Source organism: Cervus elaphus, chromosome 30, assembly GCF_910594005.1.
Source record: "Cervus elaphus chromosome 30, mCerEla1.1, whole genome shotgun sequence".
Taxonomy (NCBI): domain Eukaryota; kingdom Metazoa; phylum Chordata; class Mammalia; order Artiodactyla; family Cervidae; genus Cervus; species Cervus elaphus.
In genome coordinates, this window is record NC_057844.1 from 68,562,952 (window position 1) to 68,573,251 (window position 10,300).

General features: G+C 41.4%; 1 protein-coding gene across 2 annotated transcripts; it reads right to left on the reverse strand.

Moving 5' to 3' along the window:
• Positions 1 to 7,357: 7,357 nt before the first annotated feature.
• On the reverse strand, positions 7,358 to 7,796 carry LOC122687104 (28S ribosomal protein S18c, mitochondrial-like). 2 transcript variants are annotated; one of them, XM_043892542.1, is made up of 2 exons: positions 7,640 to 7,796; positions 7,358 to 7,551 (listed from the first exon to the last, which is right to left on the reverse strand). In XM_043892542.1, exons 1-2 carry the CDS (start codon positions 7,794 to 7,796, stop codon positions 7,358 to 7,360), a joined length of 351 nt encoding a protein of 116 aa, XP_043748477.1. The 2 variants fall into 2 exon arrangements, with proteins under 2 accessions (XP_043748477.1, XP_043748478.1); XM_043892543.1 differs by having other exon boundaries at positions 7,359 to 7,495; positions 7,642 to 7,796.
• Positions 7,797 to 10,300: the final 2,504 nt, after the last annotated feature.

Here is a 10,300-nt window from a genome sequence, read left to right on the forward strand (position 1 = left end):
TCCATGGGGCTGCAAAGAGTTAGACACTACTTGGTGACTGAACCACAACAAATACACTATATTATATGATTTTATTGATATATACCATGAGCTGTAATAATAGTATATATTATTACATATGTTATTTAATATGTTCTGATGTGAACTAATACTTTAAGTACAGTTGGTGAAGACTGTACAAAGGTTTTTATTGCAAATCCCAGGAAAGCAGTTGTTTTTGTTTGTGCTTTCTTCTGCAGTTTAACAATCTGGTTTTTTTTTTTTTTTCCTCTTTTCTGTAGAATTTTCTATTACTTGATGAGATACCACAGCTCCACCCTCAGCAGCCATCGGATGGTGAAAGGATAGTGGACATGCAAGATTTCACTGCTTTTTGGGATGAGGTAACAAGTCCTCCATTCCAGGAACCTGACTGCTAACAGACGACTGTGACATGGGTTTACTGGAGAATTTTTAGATTTTATGCATGGTGTAAAATGTGAATTGCTCATTTACTGAAAGTATGTTATAAAAATTCCCAAAATTGGGACTAAAGTTGTACCTAATGGAGATTAAGTATAAAATCAACCTAAGAACTTTGACATGTTGCTCTCTATCTCGTTTTCCAGAGAGATTTCAAAGTATTAGCACCTTTTGAACTTAAAGTGCATACATTTATAATGTTAGCATTTGCAGGAATGGACAGACAAAATGCTGCAGTGTGGACTGAGTTATCTAACAAATGCACAACTGGTTGTTAAAGAGGCTTTGGGGAGTTAGTGTACAATTTTGCCTTGATTATCAGATCACATTACTATACATAGAGTGAGGCTGTGATCTGGATCTTGGCTGGGGTAGGGTGGGGGCTCCCCCATCCTGAGCTTCTGCATGGTTCTGGACACTTTGTTGGCAGCAAGGGGCAGAAGGAGACAGCAGGTGAGCATAATGAGCACCAGTGATTCCCACTTAAAGGATCGCACTTGATGATAAGTTGACAGAGAACTGGTGGTTTCCAACACTTGGTTTATTTTTTAGTTGCTGGCAAAGAGAAAAAAATGACAGGGTCAGCGCTCAAGAAGCTGTCAGTATTGCACACCCAGTGCAGCCCCTTTACCAACGGAAATGCTCCCCCCACCCCCAGTTCTGTGGTCCTCTGTGCTCATCCTCCTGAATCAGTGTGGATTAGTCAGGAAAACAGAACCCCACCACAGGAGAGGGAGTTCCATGCAGGGAATTAGTTACGTAGGTGATAAAAGGGGAGAAAAATTAGAAAGGGTAAAACAGTGGTGCATGAGACAGCCCAGAGATTAGCGATGGCAGGAAGCTGCTCCCACCCCCAGGGCTGGAGGGACTCAGGGAGGAGACACCTCCACCAAAGGGTCCACCCTCCAGAGCAGAGCCCAGGAGCCTGGGCTGTCAGAGTGGGGACCACAGAGCACGTGTCCTGACTGTAGACTCACCCTGTCTTTCGTGTCTGTGACTCTGTGGTGCCCCCTGCATTGTGTTCACCTGCTTCTGACTCAGCACCTGCCATCCCCACCGTCAACACAGTGGTTTGTTCCCAGATACATGAAACCATGTCCCTGCACCTTCTGTACGTGGAAACTCACACACGGTGCCTGCCCTTCCCTGATGGTTCCTTCTGCCTTAATATAGTAGATTTATCTCCTCCTTGGTGTTTCTCAACATAATGTTCTTGAAGCATATATAGAAAGCAACACTAAAATTCCATTTTAAAGGCCGCTCTATGTGAATGCTAACACTTACTTTATATGACTCATTAGCAGACTTTTTTCCCAGTAAACACGTAGATTTTATTTATTTATTTATTGTAGATTTATTTTAAATCATTTTGGTATATGATGCAGATTGGCTCTGCAGTTTTTAATGAACTGAAATAAAAATATCTATATACAAGGGTATCTGCCTGTGCAACAAATATCTGTAAGGTAAAATGAGGGATTTTAGTTGTACTACAGTCTATGTGAAGAAAATCAGGTGAAAAATCTGAAAAGGTTTATACATACCTTCTAGAGTAAAAAAAAAAAATCTGAATTGTTAATAACTCAAGGTATTAAACTGCTAAAGGAAGAGGAACAAGGCTGTGAGTTCTGCTGTAAGGCTCTTCTTGTAAAATCTAATTCCATATTATGATTCTGTTAGTTCAGTTCAGTTGCTCAGTTGTGTCTGATACTCTAGGACCCCATGGACTGCAGCACGCCAGGCCTCCCTGTTCATCACCAACTTCCGGAGTTTACCCAGACTCATGTCCAGTGAGTCGGTGATGCCATCCAACCATCTCATCCTCTGTCGTCCCCTTTTCCTCCCACCTTCAGTCTTCCCCAGCATCAGGGTCTTTTCCAATGAATCAGTTCTTCACATCAGGTGGCCAAAGGATTGGAGTTTCAGCTTCAACATCAGTCCTTCCAATGAACACCCAGGACTGATCTCTTTTAGAATGAACTTGTTGGATAGCCTTGCAGTCCAAGGGACTCTCAAGAGTCTTCCCCAACACCACAGTTCAAAAGCATCAATTCTTCTGCACTCAGCTTTCTTTATAGTCCAACTCTCACATCCATACATGACCACTGGAAAAATCATAGCCTTGACTAGACGGACCTTTGTTTGCAAAGTAATGTCTCTGCTTTTCAATATGCTGTCTAAGTTGGCCATAACTTTCCTTCCAAGGAGTAAGTGGCTTTTAATTTCACGGCTGCAGTCACCATCTGCAGTGATTTTGGAGCCCAAGCAAATAAAGTCTGCCATTGTTTCCACTGTTTCCCTAGCTATTTGCCATGAAGTGATGGGACCAGATGCCATGATCTTAGTTTTCTGAATGTTGAGCTTTAAGCCAACGTTTTCACTTTCCTCTTTCACTTTCATCAAGAGGCTCTTTAGTTCTCCTTCGCTTTCTGCCATAAGGTTGTTGTCATCTGCATATCTGAGGTTATTGATATTTATCAATAACCAGGCAATCTTGATTCCAGCTTGTGCTTCTTCCAGCCCAGCATTTCTCATGATGTACTCTGCACATAAGTTAAATAAGCAGGGTGACAGGATACAGCCTTTACATACTCCTTTTCCTATTTGGAACCAGTCTGTTGTTCCATGTCCAGTTCTAACTGTTGCTTCCTGATCTGCATACAGATTTCTCAAGAGGCAGGTCAGGTGATCTGGTATTCCCATCTCTTTCAGAATTTTCACAGTTTGTTGTGATCCACACAGTTGAAGGCTTTGGCATAGTCAATAAAGCAGAAATAGATGTTTTTCTGGAACTCTCTTGCTTTTTCGTTAGAGCAGCATTCAAAATTACAGGAGAGGCTTCATCAGCTATATTTTCACAGAAATAGCTACAGTGTTAACATTACTGTGTGGCAAGGTGTTCCTCTCTATGTAAATGACAATGATGCCATTGCAGCTAATATTTACCACTTTGGGAGAATGGAAATTCTATGTATTCTCAACTGAATCTTATATCTTAAAGCACTCACTAAAAGCTAACAGTTATGGCACTGTTGTGAGGTACCTAGGTTGTGACTACTAAGGGAAACACAAAAATGTAAGCCTGCCTTTCCCCAGAAAGCTTTGAAGCCAGAGATTTTAAACAATTAAGGCCCTTGAAAAACACTAGGGATGTGTCCAGATTTGCAAGGAAAAGAAACTCTAGCTGTACCAGTAGGTAATGAGGAAATAGTAAATCTTCATTTTTAAGAACTTTTAATTATCTAAATGTAAGGAAATTTGGCTTAAGAAATGGACAAAAGCATCAATTTTTCGGCACTCAGTTTTCTTCACAGTCCAACTCTCACATCCATACATGACTCCTGGAAAAACCATAGCTTTGACTAAATGGACCTTTGTTGGCAAAGTAATGTCTCTGCTTTTTAATATGCTGTCTAGGTTGGTCATAGCTTTTCTTCCAAGGAGCAAGGGTCTTTTAGTTTCATGGCTGCAGTCATCATCTGCAGTTGTTTTGGAGCCCAAGAAAATAAAGTCTCTCACTGCTTCCATTGTTTCCCCGTCTATTTGCCATAAAGTGATGGGACCGGATGCCATGATCTTAGTTTTCTGAATGTTGAGTTTTAAGCCAACTTTTTCACTCTCCTCTTTCACTTTCATCAAGAGGCTCTTTAGTTCTTCTTCGTTTTCTGCCATAAGGTTGTTGTCATCTGCATATCTGAGGTCATTAATATTTCTCCTGGCAATCTTGATTCCAGCTTGTGCTTTATCCAGCCCAGCATTTCACATGAAATGACAGACTGAGGGGCTGCAGTAGGAAGCTGATGTTCATAGGTGGTTCACTATTTTGTAGTCACAACTGAGTGAAAAGTAGCAAAATAGGAATCCTAAGTGTGAGGCAGGAATAAAGGAGTGGAGAAGCTTAAAAAATATTTCTCATATATTAAAATCTAGCTTCTTATTGATAATTTGTCATTCCCCAAATCTGAAACTAGCTTTTTTGGTGATGAAAAATCATTGTCATTTTTTTTTAGTATGTGAATGTTGTTTAATCAGTTCAGTTCTTTCCTGATGAAAACTTGAAAAGGAAGTCAAAGTGTTAGTTGCTCAGTCGTGTCCATCTCTTTGTGACCCCATGGACTGTAGCCCACCAGGCTCCTCTGTCCCTGATAGTCTCCAGGCAAGAATACTGGAGTAGGTTTCCATTCTCTTCTCCAGGAGATCTTCCTGACCCAGGGATAGAACCCAGATCTCTCACATTGCAGGCAGTTTCTTTACCATCTGAACCACATGATTAACCCCCCCCCCCCACTGACTTTCTATTAAGTACATCATTTTAATAAACTAGTGTGCATCCTTCAGTTTGCATTTCAGGCAGGTGCCTAGTCATCTCTGCTATTTAAAATCTGTAGGTGTCTAGAGCTGTGTCTGGAAATCTGGTAAAAGTAGGAGGCTTTCTAAAGGCAACTAAAACTTCTTCCAGTTCCATTTCAGTCACTCAGTCGTGTCTGACTCTTTGCGACCCCATAAACCGCAGCACACCAGGCCTCCCTGTCCATCACCAACTCCCGGAGTTCACCCAAACCCATGTCCATTGAGTCGGTGATGCCATCCAACCATCTCATCCTCTGTTGTCCCCTTCTCCTCCTGCCCTCAATCTTTCCCAGCATCAGGGTCTTTTCCAATGAGTCAACTCTTCGTGTCAGGTGGCCAAAGTATTGGAGTTTCAGCTTCAGCATCAGTCCTTCTGATGAATATTCAGGACTGATCTCCTTTAGGATGGACTGGTTGGATCTCCTTGCAGTCCAAGGGACTCTCAAGATTCTTCTCCAATACCACAGTTCAAAAGCATCAATTCTTCTCCAGTCAGCTTTCTTTATAGTCCAACTCTCACATCCATACATGACCACTGGAAAAACCATAGCCTTGACTAGATGGACCTTTGTTGGCAAAGTAATGTCTCTGCTTTTTAATATGCTATCTAGGTTGGTCATCACTTTCCTTCCAAGGAGTAAGTGTCTTAATTTCATGGCTGCAGTCGCCATCCGCAGTGATTTTGGAGCTTTCAACCCGCCCCCCCCCCCCCACAAAGAGATAGGATTGGATGAAAAGGTCTCTTGGACACAGTATATTGAAATAGGAAGGAGAAAAATGTTGGTTAATGTTAGCATATCAGTAACTAACGTTATTTTCTCTATTTTCTAAAGTAAGGTGTGTGTTCCTTTATTGAAATGGGTACATTTTTATGAACTTTAATTTGCAGAAATCAGAAACCCCAGCTCTACGAGGCCTTTCCTTTACTGTCAGACCTGGTGAACTGTTAGCTGTGGTTGGACTTGTGGGTGCAGGAAAGGTAAGTTGTGATGCCTTTTGTCAGCTCGATGCAATACCACAGCCCCTGTTAAACACTCAAGAGTGGAGCCCAGAGCTGAGTGTGACACAGTTTGAATGGCTTTATCTAGAAGGGTGTTTCTCTAGGTGTGTTCCATGGAATATTAGTTTTGTAAGAAGGTTTTGTGGCCACATGAATGTGGATAAATGCACACTGCGTTTTCCTTCTTAGTGCTTCACGTTGCACAGTTGGGAACTGGTGTCAGGAATTTGGGTGTCTCAGTGAAGGAGATTATGTGACAGCTGTTCAGGTTGGATGGAGACAGTGGGGACTTCTTTTTGTCACGGCGGCCCTTCCAGGAAGTCTGGAGGTGGTGAAGGCTCTTCTGGGAAGCTCTGGACATTTCCTCACATGACTTGACTTGGTCCCATCAGGGCACATCTAGTGAAGGTGCAGCCACGTGCTGTAGATAAAGGTACAGACTTGAGCAAGACCCCGACTCTCTGCCTTTCAGAGGTAACCAGATTCCAGGGGCAGATACGCAGGCAGGTTGTTTCAGCCCAGTGTGGTGAGTACTCTGGTGGTGTGGACACAGATAACGTCATTTCTGTGTGTTACAGGAGATCTGAAGGACATGTGTAGGTGCGCTTAGTGTCCTGTGTTTTGTACAACAAAATACAGAAACCTAAATGTAGGATGTGTACAAGAGGGTAATGATTTCCTCCATGAAGGACTTCAAAAAATTTTATTTTTTTAAATTGGAGAATAATCGCTTTACAATATTGTGTTGGTTTCTGCCATACATCAACATGAATCAGCCATAGGTTTACATATGTTTCCTCTCTCTTGAAGCTCTTTCCCACCTGTCACCCCATCCAATCCCCCTAGGTTGTCAAGAGCACAGGATTTGAGCTCCCTGGGCATGGACTTCTATTTTTCAAATACAACAACCTCAGAGTTCTTTTAAATAATAATCTTTGGGTATATTCTTCACTAATAGCTTTTTAAAAAAATTTACATATATTTTAAAATTTATTTGGTTTCGTTGGGACTTGGTTGCAGTGCATGGGGTGTCTAATTGTGGCATGTGGGCTGAGTTGCCCTGGGGCATGTGGGATCTTAGTTACCTGACCAGGAATCTAACCAGAGCCTTTGGCATGGGAAGGTGGATTCTTCTTCTTCTTTTTTTTCCCCCAGTGTTTCTATTCTGAATGTAATTATTATTATTTTACTTTTTGTTTTGTATTGGGGTATAGCCAATTAACAATGTTCTGATAGTTTCAGGTGAACAGTGAAGGGTATATGTCAGCCATCCATACACGTGTATCCATTCTCTCCCAAATTCCTCTCCCATCCAGGCTGCCATATAACATTGAATAGAGTTACATGTGCTATACAATAGGTCCCTGTTGGTTATCCATTTTAAATATAGCAGTGTGTACCTGTCCATCTTGAACTCCCAAGTTGTCCCTTCCACCCTTCCTGGAAGGGTGGATTATTAACCCCTGGACCACCAGGGAAGTTCCCACATAGCTTTTTTGTTGTTTTTATTGCAAAATGGGTTTATTGATGATAACTTTACATAATTTACTCCCTGTATTTGATGTTACAAACTTTAGGGTCTTTACGATAGGCAGGATCCTTGTATATAACTGGCATAAACCCCAATATTTGAGCTCTCTTAATTACTTTTGTGATTTCTTTTTGTTTCTTCCCACAAAGACCTGTTATGTGCATTCCATAAATGCATCCAGTAAATGGAGAAATAAACTGGGATAAGATACATTATGTACAATTATCTTGTGTACAAAATGTACACAAGATACATTTTTTTCAGAGGCTCCTTATAAGGATTTTCTATTGGAATAGGCAGGTCCCCGTTGCTGGTTACCTGTTTATATTGTGAACAACTTCTTCTCCACAGCACTGCATGAGTCCCAGGATTTGTGAGGCAGACAACAGCTGTTGCAAAATGCATCAACTTTCTCTTCCCTAGCCCACTGCAAAGAGCTACCATAGCGGCCATGGTTCCTTGCTCCTCCCCTCCTCACATAACTTTTTAAGAACAAATATTTGTCAAGTAAAAGATATCCGGATGCAAGAACAGCTGCATTAAACATCAGATACAGAAAGTACACATCATGCTGGTCTGCTCTGCTAGTGAAGGATGTTAGACATTCTTAGTCTTTGCTGAGTAGAGTACTTCATTTGGGGAAAGCTCAAACAGAGTGGATTGTTTCAGTATTAATATTCTTTATCAAGCTTTAGTTTACATTGACCAATAGTGCTATTTTCCATTTTTTCCTTCAACTTCCAGAGCTGTATTTTATACTGTTCTGATATTGTTGATCATGCACCAGGGTGGGGTCGTCTGTGCTGTGGGGCATGTTCCGTCCTAGTGCTGCCTGTTCACGTGTGTGTGTTGCCGTCTGTTTCAGTCATCACTGTTACGTGCTCTGCTGGGGGAGCTGCCCCGGAGCCAGGGGAAGGTCAGTGTGCACGGGAGGATCGCGTATGTTTCTCAGCAGCCTTGGGTGTTTCCAGGAACTGTGAGGAGTAACATTTTATTTGGGAAGAAATATGAAAAAGACCAATATGAAAAAGTAATAAGGGCTTGTGCTTTGGAAGAGGTGAGTAATGACTCTTGAGTTCCATGTACTCAAATTTCAAATAATGATAATATTGGTTTAAGCTCTAAGGTTTGTTGAAAGTTCTTTCTATTTGATTTTGAAAGGTCTTTTATTTGTAGCTTTAAGCTGGACTTCTGGGTAAGTATACAGTCATATGCGTTGTTGTTTTAATTCTGGTGTGATAATGATGGTCACAGAATGACTTTGTTTCATTTAGTGAAGTTTCATTCACTTTTAGCTTCTTTTTTTAAATGGACAATTAACAAAAATTTGTAATAGAGAGCACCCTGTAATGAACCCTAATGTTCCCACCCCCAGGTTCAGCCAGGGTCAGCTGGTAGCCAGTCTTGCTGGGTCTTTACCCCTGCCCTGTGCCACCCCTCCACCCAACCTCCCCACCCCATTCCCTGGTATTCTAAAGCAGATCCTAGACCTGATTAGTTCATCTGTAGGCATTTCATTGTTGTTGTTCAGTCACTAAGTCCTGTCCAACTCTTTTTGACCCCATGGACTGTAGCAGTCCAGGCTTCCCTGTTCTTCACCATCTCCTGGAGCTTGCTCAAACTCATGTCTATCAAGTCAGTGATGCCATCCAACCATCTCATTCTCTGTCATCCCCTTCTCCTCCTACCCTCAGTATTTTCCAGCATCAGGGTCTTTTCCAATGAGTTGATACTTTGTACCAGGTGGCCAAAGTATTGGAGCTTCAGCTTTAGCATCAGTCTTTCCAACGAATATTTAGGGTTGATTTCCTTTAGGATTGACTGGCTTGATCTCCTTGCAGTCCAAGGGACTCTCAAGAGACTTCTCTAGAACCACAATTCAAAAGTATCAATTCTTTGGCACTCAACATTATTTATGGTCCAATTCTCACATTCATACATGACTACTGGAAAAACCATAGCTTTGACTAAATGGACCATTGTCGGCAAAGTGATATCTCTGCTTTTTAACATGCTGTCTAGGTTGGTCATAGCTTTTCTTCCAAAAGAGCAAAGCATCTTTTAATTTCATGGCTGTAGTCACCATCTGCAGTGAGCCCAAGAAAATAATATCTGTCACTGTTGCCGCTTTTTCCCCATGTATTTGCCAGGAAGTAATGGGGCCAGATGCCACATAAACCAACAGTAAACATATTCTGTTACCATAAGCAATATAGTATGTAACATTTGTCTGTATATTATCTTTAACCACTTTTAAAAACTTTTTAAAAAGTTTTTATAAAAAGCTTTTAAGGATTTTAAACATTTTTAGGCATTATGTAAAGGTATCATATTGATAAATTCTAGTTTGATATTTCCCCACATAGATTGCTTGACCTTACAAACCCCTCTTGGATGCCTGTAAGTTTATACTTCCATCTTATATTTACACATTCCTGCCAACTTGTACATTTTCTTTTCAGACTGCCTTAGCAATCATAGGATAATAAGTGTATTGATCATTCTGTGTCTAGGTATAGAGGCCTTCGAGACTTGAGTTATTTTAGTGTTGCCTTCATTTCAAATATAATGTTCGGTCACCACCTGGGCAGCATGATGTGAAAGAGCAAAAGGCTATGTAGTGGTTCAAAAGGACATGATCTGGTTCAGATTCCAGCTCTTCTGTTTCACAGCTGACCGCCCTCAGACCAGTGATGTGACCTCACTCAGTCTCAGTTTCCTCATTTGTGAAATGGGGCCAGTGCTTCCTGTGAGCTTGTTGTGAGGATTAGAGATAATCAGCGTCAGGGTCTAGCACAGAGCTTGGTGGATAGATCTTACCACCCAGGAGCTGAAAGAAGCTGTGTGCACGTGTACAAATGATGGAGCAGAATAAGACAGTCCTTCATGAGAGATGATAATTGTAAACAGAGCCTTAGGAACCCAGCAGGTAAAGATGAGTCCAGGATGGTTTCATG

Coding starts and splice junctions, on each gene's coding strand:
- LOC122687104 (XM_043892542.1), bottom strand. CDS start 7,796: ATGGCCGCTATGGTAGCTCTTTGCAGTGGGCTAGGGAAGAGAAAGTTG. Junction 7,552..7,639: donor AACCAGCAACGGGGACCTGC/CTATTCCAATAG, acceptor GTACATAATGTA/TCTTATCCCAGTTTATTTCT.